The following is an 18,327-nucleotide window of genomic DNA, read 5'->3' on the forward strand; positions in this document are numbered from 1 at the left end:
CATAGAAATGTGACTTATAGATATGTCATTCTCCTTGAAAGAAAGTCTAAGAAGTGGTAGATCTTTTCTATGTGCGCAATTTCTATGCTTCCCGATCTTAAGTTGAGTTTTTGCGTCTTGTACTTTAGGTTTTGGACACCAGCTTCAAACAGCTGAAAATACAATAATTTTGGTTAATGAAAAGATATTTCACAGTAGCTTAGATGGTGCAATGATTCTCTACACTATACTGTACATTTCTTACTTTGTCACCTAAACTAAAAATAGGTGAACTGAAAAATAAGGGTAGGGTTGTAATGAATCGAAGGACCATGAATGTAATAAGAAATCTTAGGTGCTGGCTTATTAAGGCCGGGAGCAATCACTACAGAATGTCTGGTCAGTACAAGGATGAGGTGGATATCCAGGTTAAGGTGAATTTAATGGAAGAAGATGTCCACATTCACACACACATCTGACCACTCACAGTTCAGATAACTGAGAATCATGTCCAGTGAGAACTGACATTAACTATGTGGTCCAGAAAGGAAAGAGGATAATTTTTTAAAAATATGAATGACATGGCTATATAAGCTAGCACAGGTAAGTAATAACAGAAAGGGCTATACACTACAGGAGGTATCAGGCCTAGTCACATGGCAATAGACTAAACAGCTTATTAGACTTGTATACTATACATGAAATTCAGGCAAATGTGCTCAAATAGACATTACAGTAATGTTGAAATGTATACATGTATATAATTACAATGCGCATGAGTGATATACAGTACCAGTCAAAAGTTTGGAAACCCCTATTCATTCAATGGTTTTTCTTTATTTGTCAAAACTATGAAATAGCATATGGAATCATGTAGTAACCAAAAAAGTGTTAAACAAATCAAAATATATTTTATATTTGAGATTCTTCAAAGTAGCCACCCTTTGCCTTGATGACAACTTTGCACATTCTTGGCATTCTCTCAACCAGCTTATCTTGGAATTATTTTCCAACGTTTTTGAAGGAGTTCCCACATATACTGAGCACTTGTTGGCTGCGTTTCCTTCACTCTGCGGTTCAACTCATCCCAAACCATCTCAATCGGGTTGAGGTCGGGTGATTAAGGCTAGGTAATCTGATGCAGCACTCCATCACTCTCATTCTTCGTCAAATAGCCCATACAAAGCCTGAAGGTGTTTTGGGTCATTGTCCTGTTGAAAAACAAATGATAGTCCCACGAAGCGCAATCCAGATGGGATGGCGTAATGCTACAGAATGCTGTGTTTATTAAGCCATGTTTATTAAGTGTGCCTTGAATTCTAAATAAATCACTGACAGTGTCACCAGAAAAGCACCCCCACACCATCACACCTCCTTCTCCATGCTTCACGGTGTGAATGGACTAAACATCCGTTCACCCACACCGCGTTTCACAAAGGCACAGAGGTTGGAAACAAAAATCTCCAATTTGGACTCCAGACCAAAGGACACATTTCCACCGGTCTAAAGTCCATTGCTCTTGTTTCTTGGCCCAAGGAAGTCTCTTCTTATTATTGGTCCTTTAGTAGTGGTTTCTTTGCAGCAATTTGACCATGAATGCCTGATTCATGCAGTCTCCTCTGAACAGCTGATGTTGAGATGTGTCTGTTACTTGAACTCTGTGAAGCATTTATTTGGGCTGCAAATTCTGAGGCTGGTAACTCTAATTAACTTATCCTCTGCAGCAGAGGTAACTCTGGGTCTTCCTTTCCTGTGGCGGTCCTCATGAGAGCTAGTTTCATCATAGCGCTTGTTGGTTTTTGTGATTGCGCTCGAAATAAACTTTAAAGTCAAATCAAATCAAATGTATTTATATAGCCCTTCGTACATCAGCTGATATCTCAAAGTGCTGTACAGAAACCCAGCCTAGAACCCCAAACAGCAAGCAATGCAGGTGTAAAAGATCTTGAAATGTTCCATATTGACTGATCTTCATGTCTTAAAGTAATGATGGACTATCATTTCTCTTTGCTTATATGAGCTGTTCTTGCCATAATATGGACTTGGTATTTTATCAAATAGGGCTATCTTCTGTATACCACCCCTACCTTGTCATAACCCAACTGACTGGATCAAACGCATTATGAAGGAAAACATTTCCACAAATTAACCTTTAACAAGGATCACCTGTTAATTGAAATGCATTCCAGGTGACTACCTCATGAAGCTGGTTGATAGAATGCCAGTGTGTGCAAAGCTGTCATCAAGGCAAAGGGTGGCTACTTTGAAGAATCTCAAATATAAAATATATTTTGATTTGCTTAACACTTTTTAGGTTACTACATGATTCCATATGTGTTATTTCAAAGTGTTGATGTCTTCACTATTATTTGACAATCTAGAAAATAGTAAAAATACAGAAAAACCCTAGAATGAGTAGGTGTGTCCAAACTTTTGACTGGTACTGTGTGTTGAATAGAAAATAGCCTAGCACCATCAATGAGCAATGGTATTAAATGGCTAATCACTAACAGTCATTCTTCAGGAAACAGCAGAGGGAGCACCCCCCTATCCACATCGATGGGACCGCAGTGGAGAAGGTGGAAAGCTTCAAGTTCCTCGGCGTACACATCACTGACAAATTGAAATGGTCCACCCACACAGACAGTGCGGTGAAGAACTTTGGGAGGCTGAAGAAATTTGGCTTGGCACCTAAAACCCTCACACATTTTACAGATGCACAATTGAGAGCATCCTGTCGGGATGTATCACTGCCTGGTACGGCAACTGCACCGCCCGCAACCACAGGGCTCTGCAGAGGATGGTGCGGTCTGCCCAACACATCACCGTGGGCAAACTACCTACCTTCCAGGACACCTACAGCACCCGATGTCACAGAAAGGCCAAACAGATCATCAAGGACAACAACCACCCAAGCCACTGCATGTTCACCCCACTATCATCCAGAAAGCGAGGTCAGTAGAGGTACATCAAAGCTGGCACCGAGAGACTGAAAAACAGCTTCTATCTCAAGGCCATCAAGCTGCTAAATAGCCTATGTATATTCATGCCCTATATACATAGACTTGAAATCACTGGCCACTTTAATAATGGAACTCTAGTCACTTTAATAATGTTTTGCATTACTCATCTCAGATGTATATACTGTATTCTATGCAATTCTACTGTATCTTAGTCTATGATACGTCCAAATGGCTATGGCTCGTCCAAATATTTATATATTCTTAATTCCTTTACTTTACATGTGTGTGTATTGTGAATTGTTAGATATTACTTGTTAGATATTACTGCACTGTTGGATCTAGAAACACAAGCATTTTGCTACACCCACAGTAACATCCACTAAACACGTGTATGTGACAAATAAAATGTGATTTGATTTAAAATGTCATGCATTCCAATGCAAAATGCTAACGGTAGTGCTAACGCTAGAAGGAGCACGAGCTAGCACACAAGCTCAACACAGAGTAAATTATAAACAAGAAGGCCACAAAACCTCAAATCCTCCTACAGCGTCACATGCAGGTAAGAGCACATTATGAGGTTTCCAATGCCAAATAACACTTAAAATTTAAGATATGCACTCTATTTCAAATTGTAAACTGGGTGGTTTGAGCCCTGAATGCTGATTGGCTGACAGACGTGGTATATCAGATCGTATACCACGGGTCTGACAAAACATTTATTTTTACTGTTTTAATTACATTGGTAACCAGTTTATAATAGCAATAAGGCACCTCGGTGGTTTGTGGTATATGACCAATATAACACAGCTAAGGACTGTATCCAGGCCTTAAGAACAGCCCTTAGGCATGGTATATTGGCCATATACCACAACCACTCGGGCCTTATTGTATAAATAACCACTGTTTCATGAGCGCCACACTTGAGCATGAGGCAACAGATAGCCTACACTAACACAAACTAATTAAAATGCTATTTTGTTATTTTATACAATGACTTTTTCGTATTCTAATGTTACCCAGGACCTTCAATATACACAATGAAAATATTATTTATTCATCTGATACCATATATGAAATATATTTATTGGACAGTTAGAGTGTTTACACACCTTGTAGAGAAGCATACTGCACCTTGATTCTAATCTCATTGCCCTTTCAGCTTGAAAAATGTCAATATCATGGGCGTTTACTGACAATGGACAACAAAAACAGTGATCATGACATGTTGACCCTTTTTATGAGGTGGAGTGACTCTCACTGTCTTCACATTGTCAGTGTATTCACATTGTCATTGTCTTCACGTTGTTCACATTAGTAAGTAACATAGCGAGCGTCGTAAGGATTGAGTGTCATACCGGTGGTCAGATGTGAGTATCCCTGGCCCTGGTAGTTCAGATGACCAGGGCCAGGGCGGCTGCCTCTATGGAGAAGAGATGGTCGTCCTCTACCTCGGGACAGTACAGCCTCATGAACTTAGCCAGGCGGAGGAGGTACTCTATGTTGTGGCCCGTGTTGCCTCTGCAGATGGTAATCTGAGCAGCTATCTCTGTGGGAGTGGCAGGCCCGAGGTATATGGGGTTGTCAGAGGTGGCAATGTAGACCAGGGCGAGCAGGGACCCTTGGTACTTCTCTCTGGGAGTGAACTCCACCATCTTGGTGACGTAGCCCCCCAGCACAGCCTCTCTCACATTCAGGTACTGCAGAGACTCCTCCATCTGGGAGTCAGTGACCTCGTAGGCTACCCCCCAAGTGCAAGCCTGCAGCGAGAAGAAGAGGTGGATGTTAGACTGGGACAGGATTTCAACTTCAAGTTCTGTTTATCAACATGATGGACTATGCCAGTGTCAATATATTTTGCAACATACAGTACAGGACTTATCCGTGGTAGACAGGATCAAATCAAATGTGAGCTGTAGGTGTGTTGTGGGTTGTTTTGAAATAAAGCCACTCACATCTTGATCTTCCACCAAAGTTACCACTCTACCTGGCTGAGGACAGGATGAGGATAAATGCACAGTCAGCATTTTTAACCATTTCATTTCCAGTTAGACTACACTGACATTTCCATATCCAAAATGTTTGACTTACAAATCAAACTTTTTTATTTGACTTTTCATTCGACTTCCCACTTTCTGAAGCACCACAGTTTGATCTGAGATAAGATCATATTTTGTCAATCTACAGCAGCAGCAAATACATGAATTGCATTTCTGAAGGAAAAGGCTTACCACGTCTTTGTCTCCTCGATGGAAATTGTCCCCATGCCAGAAGCGTCGACTATATCCTTCAATATAACCGACTTTGCTCCTCTTGTATTTGAAGTCTGGTTTCCAGACTAAGGAGCCATATCCGAATATCCACAGGCTGGGTTTTTCTGATGTGGTAATAGCCAGAAGCTTCATAATGGTTCGTTAGGGTTGAGGTACGATGTAGATGTAAACTGTTGCCTATATTCTTCTGTCAATAAATAACTGTTCTAAGATGTTACCGATGCAGCTCATATTTTTTGCAGATGCGTTCCGAAGCATGAGACTTTTCATACCTATTCGCTATAAAAGCCTATCATCGCCTTTGACATTTCTTCTTAGGAGTCTTGACTAGTCTTGCTGATGCGTAATAAGCCTATTATAGCCTACCCCTAGGTGTCGATAACATGTGAAAGAAGTGATGCATAGGCCTACAATACGTTTTGGTGTGTCGGACAATGTAACGTTAAAGTACTAGCCTACTGCTTCATTATCTTGGTTTACTGACACGTGTATTTGTTGTGTCCGGACGTCAGACCAAGACGTTTCTGACCAATGATATCATATAATAGATCGTACTATAAGTACAAGCCTACCAAATCCGAATCCTTTTCGGGAGCAAAACATTTATAGGAATCCAACTTTCGAATTAATGTTACAATGTTGCGACATTGTATCTCACGATTGAACAGACTCTGACAACCACAACCACCACTTGAAGTAATATACAATATGAGAGATCTGTATTGTCTGAACATATGCCAACTTTGATTTTGAGCATCAACTGTTCTGATAAGAAATGGGATTTATTAAGTGTGTAATTTAGTCTTCACTTGAGGTGCCACTTGAAGTAATGTACAATGTACTGTAAATGCAATCTTGAAGGTATTTGATTTACTGAAAATGGTGTCTAATAATCATGAGTCACATAAAAGAAACAGAAAAATAGATTACTTAATTCATTCATTCCTTCATTCCTTCTTCCATCCATTCATTGTATGTCAGAAGATATTGTATGTACCACATTATCAGAAATGACAAGTTATTTTTGCCCCATTCACAGGATTTTGAAACCTTATGTTTGAACATTATGCTCGCTGGTTAGACATAGATTGACAGTTTCACTGGCTGTCCAATGTCCAAACTTGTGAGTTTAAATAAGTATATCCTTTAAAAATGCTTTGCTTGAGATCTTGCAATTCCTCCATGGACGTTGTTGGTGATAGTAGTGTATGTGAAAAATCAGTGTTTACTCACTTTGAAGTACTGTTGGTATATCCTTTATTGCCTTGTTGCTCTGCACAGTCAGGAAAGTAAGGAAAGCAGCAATCCTGTCTATTTTTAATCCTGTGTGAAAATGGATCTCCCTTTATTTCATCTAGAGTCATATAGTCTGATATTGCAGCAGCAGCTAACGAAATTGGATATACATAGAATCATTAGTTTTCAGAATAAGATCCAAGCATTGTATTTTTTTTAAATCATATTTTTATTCATTTTTATTCTTACTCCACATTCAAATGTATACATACGAGCAACAATTTACAGACGCACACACAATGACTACATCTCATCTGCCCAGACCCGCATATGCTCACACCCCCATCCTTAGTGCCTGCATCATTGCTTTCCACTTGGCCTTAAATTGTGTCAATTAGTTTTTCTCAGTCTTTATTTTGTTATGTAACTTTTATTACATTTAATGATTGAACCTTTATTTAACTAGGCCGCCCATTGCTATTTCAATAATAAATCATTCGATTTTTCCATTCTGTTTATTGATTTCCACGTTTTTAGTATACGTTTTTTCAAGACGAGAAGAGAATCGTCCAGCCCATCGGGTATCTCACTACACCACCATATGCCTTGAAATGTGCAGACAGACGGATTAAAGGTACATTTACATTGTTATACTTCTGACAGCCAATTTTATTGCTCCGCCCACAAATTACGGGCTTTATAGTGCCCCCATGTGGACTTTATAGGGTTGCCATAAAGATCCAAGCATCGTAAAGCCCACTAAAGGTCTGTTCTCTTCGTAGGTGCCTCTCTAGCACCCTATACATTTGTATCATACATGGTCAATGAATGACTCTTAAGCAGGCGATTTACCTTCAGCCTTATTGGCCTCTGGCTAGGACAATTATGTTTTGGTCCAATGACAACACAGTCTGATAATGGTATTCAATGTACTATATTTGATATCATCACAAAATCATAAAATATAGAATACTTCCCATGCTTTGCAGATGCCATTATTATTTGACAAAATTGTTTGTTATGACATTAATTCTTAAAGTCTCTAGTTATCAATTGTCAATGTACGTATTTAAAGACATTTTGGAAGTAACTTTAAATGTTTTGTTAAGTGTGTAAAAATGTACATTTCAGTCTGTCTCATTTTGAATGTCTTTCCATGTATGGTGTAATGCCCCCAAGTGTTAATTAAGAACATTACAAAAGGAAAGGAAACTGGCATGTTTTTTTTTTTTTTTACACAATTCAAGGTTTAATTTAGATTTCATTCTCATTACTTGAGCTTTGTAAAGCAGTCATTCACTATGTTTGTTCTTTATAGGCCTTCTAAGATTTTTTTGATGAATAAATACCTTTTATAGTCAAGCATCGGATACTTGTGAAATACATAGCAATTGATCATGTTTGTAACCGTGAAGACGTTTCATAACAGATGCGTGAGACAAGTTTGCCGTTATCCTGTGCATTATAATCCGACCGGAAGCAGGAAATGATGTCACTTGACCACGAACAGGATGCTTTTATTATAACACAATGAAAATACATGACTATGTGGTAGATGTCTGAAAAGGTTGTAAAATGGGACAGAATATGTGGAAAAGACAAACGTGTGGGTGTTAGTTGTTGTGACAAAATAATTAATCAAACGAATAAATATAATACTAGAAATGGATAATCAGGTGGTTTTCCAGTAGATATGTTATAGTCATTTAATGTGTGTGTGTGTGTGTGTGTGTGTCTGTAAAAGCAAGCATGTGATAGCCTACATGTCTTGTTGGGGAGATCAGGACTGGCCAAGGTGTTGTGTTGGCTTTAACACCCCTTCAAGGCTGCTGGTAACTTGCCACTGGACTCTTGGGGCCTTATTTTCTGCATTCATGCTTACAGTAGTTAGAGAGGAGGCATATGATGATTTTCCCAGTGGTGTAGGGTCACACCCTAAAGTATCTGCCTGGTTTGTTAAGTAGCCTCTTTTCTAGATTGTGCCTCCTCCTTGTCTCAGTCTTGTAGCTTATGGGGCAGACATCCAAGGAAACAGCTTGAAATGTGAAGTCAGTTGAAAGCAACATGGATGCTTAACGACAAGGGGCATAGTGAGATTGGTGTTCTTTTTGAGGAAAAACTTGCATACAAATACTGACCAATCTGTGTACCGTACTTTAACATGACATGTTTTAATATATAACTTTGTCCATATTTCTCACATTGCTGTCACATACAAAACTGTCCACTGAATGATTGTGAGCACATTGATTTAACATCACATTGACACGCATGCCTCTCACCACTGCGATTGTTATAACTGCTACAAGGTCATACATCATCTAGACAATGAAGCCATTTCCACAACAGGTGGTGGATTTCAACTGAAGGTTCTTGATCATTCCAATATCTAGGCAAATTTATAGCTTTATAGTTGACCAATTATACTCAACATGAAACCAACAAACAACAGTGTACCAGATATTTTTTCATTGTTTTAAAAAACAACAATCACAACAACATTAAAAAATAAATTCTACTTTTTGGGCATCAAATAAAAAAACAGTTGTACAGAGACTTCTACATTTATAAATATACATTATATACAAAATAATCTTATAAAACATAGAAAGACCAGTGCTTCGAAATATTTAAATAACTAGTGAAATACTAATCTTAAAAATAACATTATTGGTTCAGTGAAGTCAATTCTAATTAAAGGCGTCCTTGGTATAATAGTCACTTTTGTTTTTCTTTGTCTTCATTTCTGGGCAATGCTGCATAATAACAAGTAAATATAGCTTCTTCTTGAATACCCCTGGCACTGCATCGTGTATCGCATCAGTTTTTTTCTCTTAAATGTTCCCTTCGTTTTTTTGTTGTGCACTGGATCCAAGAAGAAGCTGGGCACCAATGTAGCTCTTTAACCCATACTTAAGGCTCTATGATTCGGGATGCATACATTATTTATTTATTAACGTTTTTTTTTTTTTTTTTTTTTTTAACAATTCATTTACAAAATTGACATAGGCCTTAGGTCTCAAATATTCTCATAAAATGAACCGTTTCCAGACGTTTTTATTCTCTCCTTGAAAGTTTATGAAACAAAGTCTGCCTTATTATATAGCACTTCACCAGGGTAGAGAAATGGAAGTAGCTGGCTCCTTCCATAGGCTTGTTGGCAGTAAGTTGATTGGTTGGTTGCTGATTATCACAATAAGTTGGAGTATCTCCAGACAGAGCCCTCTCATCCTGCAGATGGGCATGCTGGTATTAACGCAGGCCTGTTTCCCATGGATATAGTGGGACGTTCTGTCAACGGGCTGAATCTGTCAGTACACACTGAGGGTGAAATGTCCAAAAGCCCACATTATTTCTCTATTACAGTGTGTTCAGTCCTTACATTTTATTGCATTCATAGAGCACACATGATCGGTCCAGTTGTCAAGTTTTCAAGAGCAGCAATTTGCAGTTAAATTAAATCCCATCTATTTCAACACCTGTAAACAGTCCAGAAGATATCCATTCTTCAGAATGTCTGATACCATCCATGTATTATACCTAGGAGAAGAAAAAAAGGAAACCAGGTGAATCATTGGAGAAATGTAATGGAAACCTCAACTTTTGCATTGCTGATTGATGACTGTTAATGACATGGTGTCAAGAGTTGCAGGAACATGTTCAGACAAAATGTGAAAATAAAAGCTTACCTCAGTTGCTATGACACATTCATTCTTCTCCTCTGCTATCACAAACACAGACTGGTACATTGAATCTCTTGGAGAACATATCGTTGATATCCTACACTCTGGCCTTTCGCTGTAAATGAAAAGTAAAACATGTCAACACTCAAGCACAAATCCAAACCACTGTCATTTATCAAACACTGGAGAATAGGAAGTAGGTCCAAATCTATCCAGGTTGTCATCTGCAAGCAGCATTTCAACCCACTAGGCACACACTGGTTTGAATCAACGTTGTTTCCATGTCATTTCAGTACAAACTTGGAATAGACGTTGAATTGTCGTCTGTCCCCAATGGGAACTTACCTGTACTTTCTAGTCAATGGCATTTTCTCCTCTATCATCTTTTTACAGTTCTCATCTTTATCCTCTTCTGATGGTTCATCCTTGTACTCCTTGGAGGTTTTGTAGTCCAAGTGGTAGTTGATGTGTTTATGGTTTTGGGACTTCTCCCTGAGACAATCCACCTCCACCTCCAGGTCCACCTTTTTGTTGGTGTTCTTCAGCTGCAGGTCAGATATGAGGTTCTCCTTCTGGACGTCTGATAGGTTGTTCATGGACTCTGAGTCCTTCTTCCTCTTCCTCTGCTGCTGGATGTGGCGCAGGACCATGGCCACCATGCAGATCAGCACCAGGAGCACCACCATGCCCACACCCAGACAGATGGCTGCCCAGTGGAGCCTGTCCAAGGGCTCTCTGACGCGGCTGGGGCTGGGGCTCGGGGGGATGAGTAAAGGCACATCGTAGTACTGGCACTGGGGGCCACTGAAGTGGGCTGGGCAGATGCAGGCAGCAGGCTGGCCTTTGGCCCCGTCGGTACAGGTCCCACTGTTCAGGCAGGGTTTGGAGGCACAGCGGTCAGTGGGCTTGTCACAGTTGCGGCCGGTGTAGCCCAGGGGGCAGATACAGGTGTAGTCGTTGATGCGGTCCATGCAGCTGGCTCCGTTGGCGCAGGGGTTCATGGAACACTCGTTGATGTTGATCTCACAGCGTGGGCCAGTGAAGCCTGAGCGGCAGCTGCACCAGCGTGTGGTGCCGTGGATAACACAACGTCCACCTGAATAGAGCAGACCAGTGTTATCAGCGCACATCACAACCACTTTAAGTTAGCTCTAATGTAGATGTCTCTAGAGAGAACATTCCAAATGGATCTGTTTGAGTAAGTGCTCTTAACTGACAGTGTACAAAATAAATCAAAGACAGTTCTTGTTATTGAGATACAGAGAGTGGAAACTATCCCATACCATTTGTACAGGGCAGGGAGGTGCATTTGTCCACTTTCTTCTCACAGTTGAGTCCAGTGAAGCCCCCTGGGCACTCGCACATGTAGCTCCGCCCGTTGTCCCTTTCTCTGCAATTCCCATGGAAGCAGGGTGAATCGGCACAAGTTAGCATTCTGTGCTCGCAGTGCGTCCCCTCGTACCCCTGCGTGCATGCACACCTATAGCCGTTCTCAAGGTCCTGTGGGCCACAGAGAGTCAGAGGTTGTCACAGCCCACTGTCATAGGAAACAATTCCAGCAAAGATCACTGTACTGTAGGTTTGTTGCTGTGCTTCTCATTTCGATGCCTTTGCGACTCCACGTTATAATCTCATCGTGCCACCTTTGCCCCAGTTTGAATGACATTCATTAACAGGAGAGAGAGTATGAACTGGGTCAATGATCTGGCTATTGCTCTGTCTGTTGCATTTTTCTATACTGGCCCAGAGACATGGATAGAGGAAAAACAAAAACAGGAAAGCCTGTGTGTGCTGTATGTTGTGGGAAACGGATAGGCTTTCCGGGCTTACCAAGCACAGGCCTCCATTCCGACAGGGCTGGCTGTCGCACTCCCTGACCTCTCTGTCACACGTGTCCCCTGTGAAGCCCGGCTGGCAGGTACAGGTGTAGCTCCCCTGGCCCGTGTTCATACAGGTGGCCCCGTTACGACACGGCTTGTGATGGGTACAATAGTTCAGATCTGTGGACAAATGCAGTGATGGAAAAAGTACCCAATTGTCATACTTGAGTAAAAGTAAAGATACCTTAATGAAAAATGACTGAAGTAAAAGTGAGTCACCCAGCAAAATACTACTTGGTTTTAAATATACTTAAGTATCACAAGTAAATGGAATTTCTAAAATGTGCTTACGTATCAAAAGTAAACATAAAAGTATAAACCATTTCAAATTCCTTATATGTGTGTGTGTGCATGCCAGACAGCACATTTTTTTTTAAATGTATTGGCGGATAGCCAGGGGTACACTCCAACACTCAGACATAATTTACAAACGACGCATTTGTGTTTAGTGAGTCCGCCAGATCAGGGGCAGTATGGATGACCAGGGATGTTCTCTTGATAAGTGTATGAAATTGACAATTTTCCTGTCAAAATGTAGCAAGTACTTTTGGGTGTCAGGAAAAATGTATGGAGTAAAAAGTACATTATTTTCTTTAGGAATGTAGTGAAGTAAAAGTAAAAGTTGTAAAAAATATACATAGTAAAGTAAAGTACAGATACCCCAAAGAAGTACTTAAGTAGTACTTCAAAGTATTTTTACTTAAGTACTTTACACCACTGGACAAATGTTTATATGAAAAACAGTTACTCCCCGCCACTCTTCTCCTTTCATAATCAGAATGCCTGATGACTCTTGTTCTTGCAATATCATAGGAACATGTCATATTTCTACCGCCATAAAGGATGTCCTGTGTTTTCTGCTGTACTTCTGTATTGTTTCACAGCAGAACCCAGAGGAGCCTGAGACACTGACCTTGGTCACAGAGGAGGCCTCCCCAGCCCTCTTTGCAGGTGCACTGCCAGGGCTGCTGACAGGTGCCGTGTTTACAGGACGGATGTCTCTTACACTCATCGCAGAAGGTTCCCTGCCAGCCCTCTCTGCATCTGTCACAGAAAAAACACAATACTTTCAGCACTGTGTGCATACACACATGCAGGCATATACACATGCAGGCAAGCATGGATGTAAACACACACACACACACACACACACACACACACACACACACACACACACACACACACACACACACACACACACACACACACACACACACACACACACTAAAATGACTATTGTATACTTACACACAGTCTCCTGGCCTTGAGCAATTTCCATTGTTTTTGCTGCACCCTTTGAGGCAAATTGCTGCATATAAAATTGAGACAAAACATGAACTTCATTTTTTTGTCAACTCATTCAACAATACATCATAAACTTGTGGTTTGGATTAGGAATTACATTTCCACTGTTGTAGCATCAAACCTGTTACCTGTCTATTTATAAAGAAACCTTCATTTGCTGCTTCTGTGTTGTGTTGTATGTGACATTGATTTTGCATGGTTACAAGACTAGTGTTTAATGGCTGGTTAAGCCTGAGCAGATGCTTGCTCTCAAAAGAGGACAGCTGCCCCATTGTTGTCCGTAGGCTGTTAGAACCCTGTTTGCAGCTGCTGCCCTCCCGCTCAACAAAATAGACCTCAATTTAGTGGCGCGTGGCAGATAATAATGCTGCGATTAACTCGGCGCGTGCTGCTCTTCCAGAACGCTACCCAGGATTATTCTACCCACGTGGCCAAAATGGTAAGATATCTAGGGATGAAGGGGTTGGGTTGGGAGGGAGATACAGTTTTTATTTGCTCATCCTTGCCACTCCAAAATACAAATATGATCCAAGCCTTTCTACAGCAGCAGCATCTTGACACGATAGAACCCATTTTGCAAATAGGTCTAATTTGAGAAATATCATTTTTCTACATAATGTGAAAAATCTTCAGAAACCCAGAACATTTCACTCTTGATTGCTTACGTTCTTCGCAGTATTCTCCCTTCCAGCCCGGTAGACATGATATTTGCCCTTCAGGGTTGCAGGTGTAGTGGCCAAAGCGGTCATCTCTTGGAGCACATATTTTGGAACAACTGTCCCCGTAGTAATTTTCAATGCAGATGAACCGGTATGAGTACCTTAACTCCGTCTGGCCCCCACTCTGCACATCCTGGGACCACTCATTCCCTACTTCCAACTTTCTTTGGATGGAAAAATAACTAATCAATAAGGCAGGGTTGTTTATATCTGTGGGGATAGAGAACAAAACAAATCCGTCAAGATAGTGTGGCCTAACGTTCTTTTTTCATTGCCTTATCAAATAGGTATCATTGCATGCATACAGTCTATGCTTGTTAAAAAGGTCAAAACAAACAATGCACATTGTTGTCAGTTTATGATATACACTACACTACCAAAAGTATGTGGACGCCTGCTCCTCAAACATCTCATTCCAAAATCATGGGCCTTGATATGGAGTTGGTCCCCGCTTTGCTGCTATAACAGCATCCACTCTTCTGGGAAGGCCTTCCACTAGATGTTGGAACATTGCTGTGGGGACTTGCTTCCATTAAGCCACGAGCATTACTGAGGTCGAGCATTGATGTTGGGCGATTAGGCCTGGCTCGCAGTCAGCATTCCAATTCATCCCAAAGGTGCTAGATGGGGTTGAGGTCAGGGCTCTGAGCAGGCCAGTCAAGTTCTTCCACACCGATCTCAACAAACCATTTCTGTATGGACCTCGCTTTGTGCACGGGGGCATTGTCATGCTGGAACAGGAAAGGGCCTTCCCTAAACTGTTACAGTTGGCATTATGCATTGGTGCAGGTAGCGTTCTAATGGCATGCACCAAACCCAGATTAATCCGTCGGACTGCCAGGTGGTGAAGCGTGATTCATCACTCCAGAGAACAGGTTTCCACTGCTCCAGAGTCCAATGGCGGCGAACTTTACACCATTCCAGCCGACGCTTGGCATTGCGCATGGTGATCTTAGGCTTGTGTGCGGCTGCTCAGCCATGGAAACCCATTCCATGAAGCTCCTGACGAACAGTTCTTAGGCTGACATTGCTTCCAGAGGCAGTTTGGGACTCAGTAGTGAGTGTTGCAACCGAGGACAGGTGGTCTCATTCTGTGAGCTTGTGTGACCTACCATTTCGCAGCTGAGCCATTGTTGCTTCTCAATGTTTCCACTTCACAATAACAGCACTTGCAGTTGACTGGGGCAACTCTAGCAGGGCATAAATTTTACGAACTGACTTGTTGGAAAGGTGGCATCCCATGACGATGCCATGTTGAAAGTCACTGAGCTCTTCAGTAAGGCCATTCTTCTGCCAATGTTTGTCTATGGAGACTGCATGGCTGTGTGCTTGATTGTATACACCTGTCAGCAACGGGTGTGGCTGAAATAGCCGAATCCACTAATTTGAAGGTGTGTCCACATACTTTGTAAATATGGTTCATCAAGGCCTGTGCTCTATTCTTCCAAATGGTTTAAGTGTACTGTGATTGAAATGTCCTATTCCTTTTTGTCAGCAAAACATTTTCAACCCATTCTTCCCCTTCCAAAGGGAGCAAAAAGGTGTAAAATACAGGAAAGGCCGTCAGAGGCTTTTGGCAAGGTTTAGATATCCTCACTTAAGACTTGCACACTTTCCCACGCTTAAAATAAACCAAAGGAAGTGCGATTGTGTTGAAGACAGAGCATAAAAGAAGTGCTCTGTTGCACGTAACTCATCCTGACACATGGACATCAACACGTTCACATTTCCAAGTTTTATGTAACTGCAAAATGTCTGTATAAATTGCATGTATTTATACTACTTAATTATATAATTATAGTGCGTAGGGCAGGGGTAGGCAACTAGATCCAACCGTGGGGCGATTTTTGTCGGTCTCAGCCCAAAAAGAGATTGTATTTGAAAATAACAATCATTTTATACCTTGATTACATTGAGACACTATCACATATGTCTCTTTTTTTATTTGTAGGAACACTTGGGAACATATTTCCTAAATTAAACTAATTCTAGCTGAATTCCTGGTGATTTTACTGTATTTTTTGACCAAAAACTAAAATAATAGTCCTATTTTTTTTTACAAAGAACTTTGGGGAGCAAAACAAATTGATTAGCGGGCTGGTTTTGGCACGAAGGTCGCCTGTTGTCGACCCATGGCATAGGGAGCATTTTTCAAACATCTGTAACAGTGCTTCCTAGCGGTGGTCATGTATGGCGCGTACTACTCACCTTCAGGTAGATCCGCTGAAGGAGAATACCATGCTTCAATGATTAGAGAAAACGAACCCTAGAAGGACATGTGGAAAAAAAATAAGGGTCTACCTTTTAAACTATTTAATGTGTACAGATGCACATCTTTTTGTTACTTAAATATATATATAAATTGAACGATATGTGTAGACTAGGCTAATAACATGTTATGAAATCTAATATACTCTTGTTTCATATTATACACATCCATATCGGATAGTGCAGTCCTTGGATTTATGCTTATGGACGCTCTTCACCACCTATCTCATTGCAAACACCGTTGTTCCATGCATCAATAGGCAGATACTGTATATTCTCAACCACTTCAATTATAGGCAGTGCATAACGTCTTACCGGCCATGCAAAGTGGGTGAGTGGCAGGCGAATAGGTTTAGTGAACGTGCCGTCCTCCATGACGCTGAACGAGTTGTTGCCTAGTACAGGTGTAACGACACTGCCGAAGTAGCAGTCACCTGGTGACACTATCGTCTGGTAGTTCTTCAAGCAAACTCGGAAAAAAGTTCTACAGGCTGGACTGCAAGCTATGCCGTTTGCCAGCAAACTTCTATTATTCTGAAACTGATGAAGATCAAGCTCGAATACACCAGATCCCAGAACCTAAAGGAGGATAATCAATTAATGCATATAAAACAATATTGCTTTGCAAACATTTACATTATGAATTATTCTAGGCGTATTATATATTTTATTGTGCATTACAACCCTATTGCTGTGTCAACATTCAGGCATGAACGATTCCAAAAATAGTTAACTGTAAAATTACCTGCGTAAAAATCGTTATAACAATTGCGATGATAAAGGTAAACCAAGTTGCCATTCTTTTCCACAGATCGGTTCGTATCCTTTGAAAAATAACCTGTTCTCATCAGAGAGCTGCTATTCCAAGCAGTGATTGGATGATGAGGAAATATGAAATTAGGAAAAGGGGAATAAATCCTTCTTCAAAACCCTTTTGGACTAAACCCAGCTCCGCAATCCAATACGCGCAGAAGTTGAGAAACCTTTTTATCCAGACAGTGAGATGCAGGTTAAACGCATAACAGTAACGTCAATATCCACAGTTTAGTCATCCTTCTGTCTTTACCATGACCTTCCATCATGATCCTGCTGAAAAAGTGCTTTCTCTTGGCGTGTTGATGCAACTCTTGCGCTTTGCTTATACAGAAACACGCTTCTGGTGGCGCCAATATTGTTGTGAAAATGTGGCAGTACATCAGTCACAAAGCAGACTGTTTCTTAATGAAGGGTGTTTGATGTCTCGCTTACATTATATACTTGTGTACTTATTATGAATACTGTTAATCAATAAACGCCGCCCCTTTCCATCCGAGCCTATTGCAACCAACCCTCATGTCACATTTTGCAACATCATATCATAGGAAAACGTCATCATGACACGTTTTTCCAAAATATATTTCAATTGGTCATGCTCCCAGCAGGCTTTATGGTGCCAATGGGAAGAGATGAGCATCTACCAATTGACACTTATTTCAATACATGGAATTCAATGGGAAAAGCTGTGTCACATGGTTGATGCTTTTGTCAATACATTACGGTCAATGGGAAAAGATGAGTGTCACACAGTTGACTTGTCAATGGTAAAATATGAGTGTCAACCAATGAAAGCTTATGTCAATACATTTCAAGTCAATTGGAAAAGATGAGCATTAACAAATTGATGCTTATGTCAATACATTGCATTCAATGTTAAAATACAAGTGTCACATGGTTGATGCTTGTGTCATTACATTATAGTCAATTGGAAAAGATGGGTGTCAACCATTTTTACATTTATAAAGGTACAGACTCAGAGCTTCAAAATTGTATATCATACACTGCAGTTGGGGAAAACAAGGGGGAATTATGTTTCTTTGAAATTTGATAAACTTGTTATCCCACTTTGGAGAAAAGTAGGAAAATATGCCCTTGAATGATTTTCACACTTTCTAGAGCACTCTTCTTTGTTTACACCCCTATTCATTATTGTTCACAACCTCTTATGCCTCAGCCACACCAACAAAAAAAATTGTGCATTAAAA

At 40.6% G+C, this 18,327-nt stretch overlaps 2 protein-coding genes across 2 annotated transcripts; both read right to left on the reverse strand.

Moving 5' to 3' along the window:
- Positions 1-3,976: 3,976 nt before the first annotated feature.
- Positions 3,977-5,594, reverse strand: LOC110504326 (glutathione-specific gamma-glutamylcyclotransferase 1). Its single transcript, XM_021583106.3, has 3 exons — positions 5,174-5,594; positions 4,898-4,933; positions 3,977-4,702 (listed from the first exon to the last, which is right to left on the reverse strand). Exons 1-3 carry the CDS (start codon positions 5,345-5,347, stop codon positions 4,337-4,339), a joined length of 576 nt encoding a protein of 191 aa, XP_021438781.2. The 5' UTR covers positions 5,348-5,594; the 3' UTR covers positions 3,977-4,336.
- Positions 5,595-8,606: 3,012 nt separating this feature from the next.
- Positions 8,607-17,595, reverse strand: LOC110505524 (delta-like protein 4). The gene is made up of 11 exons (XM_021584797.3): positions 17,052-17,595; positions 16,622-16,885; positions 16,247-16,304; positions 13,985-14,248; positions 13,263-13,323; positions 12,928-13,058; positions 11,965-12,134; positions 11,418-11,634; positions 10,480-11,230; positions 10,141-10,249; positions 8,607-9,991 (listed from the first exon to the last, which is right to left on the reverse strand). The coding sequence occupies exons 1-11, from the start codon at positions 17,103-17,105 to the stop codon at positions 9,986-9,988; spliced, it is 2,085 nt and encodes a 694-aa protein (XP_021440472.3). The 5' UTR covers positions 17,106-17,595; the 3' UTR covers positions 8,607-9,985.
- Between the last annotated feature and the right edge of the window lie 732 nt (positions 17,596-18,327).

This window comes from Oncorhynchus mykiss, chromosome 25 (genome assembly GCF_057628025.1).
Source record: "Oncorhynchus mykiss isolate SJ-2025 chromosome 25, ASM5762802v1, whole genome shotgun sequence".
Classification (NCBI taxonomy): domain Eukaryota; kingdom Metazoa; phylum Chordata; class Actinopteri; order Salmoniformes; family Salmonidae; genus Oncorhynchus; species Oncorhynchus mykiss.

What these genes read in the sequence shown, in the direction of transcription:
- LOC110504326 (XM_021583106.3), bottom strand. Translation starts at nt 5,347, where the DNA reads ATGAAGCTTCTGGCTATTACCACATCAGAAAAACCCAGCCTGTGGATA. An exon ending in ATCGAGGAGACAAAGACGTG is followed by an intron (nt 4,934 to 5,173) that starts GTAAGCCTTTTC and finishes TCCTGTCCTCAG; the next exon opens with CCAGGTAGAGTGGTAACTTT. An exon ending in CTTTGGTGGAAGATCAAGAT is followed by an intron (nt 4,703 to 4,897) that starts GTGAGTGGCTTT and finishes TTCTCGCTGCAG; the next exon opens with GCTTGCACTTGGGGGGTAGC.
- LOC110505524 (XM_021584797.3), bottom strand. Translation starts at nt 17,105, where the DNA reads ATGGCAACTTGGTTTACCTTTATCATCGCAATTGTTATAACGATTTTT. An exon ending in TTCAGCGGATCTACCTGAAG is followed by an intron (nt 14,249 to 16,246) that starts GTGAGTAGTACG and finishes CTATCCCCACAG; the next exon opens with ATATAAACAACCCTGCCTTA. An exon ending in AGGCCTCCTCTGTGACCAAG is followed by an intron (nt 12,135 to 12,927) that starts GTCAGTGTCTCA and finishes ATTTGTCCACAG; the next exon opens with ATCTGAACTATTGTACCCAT.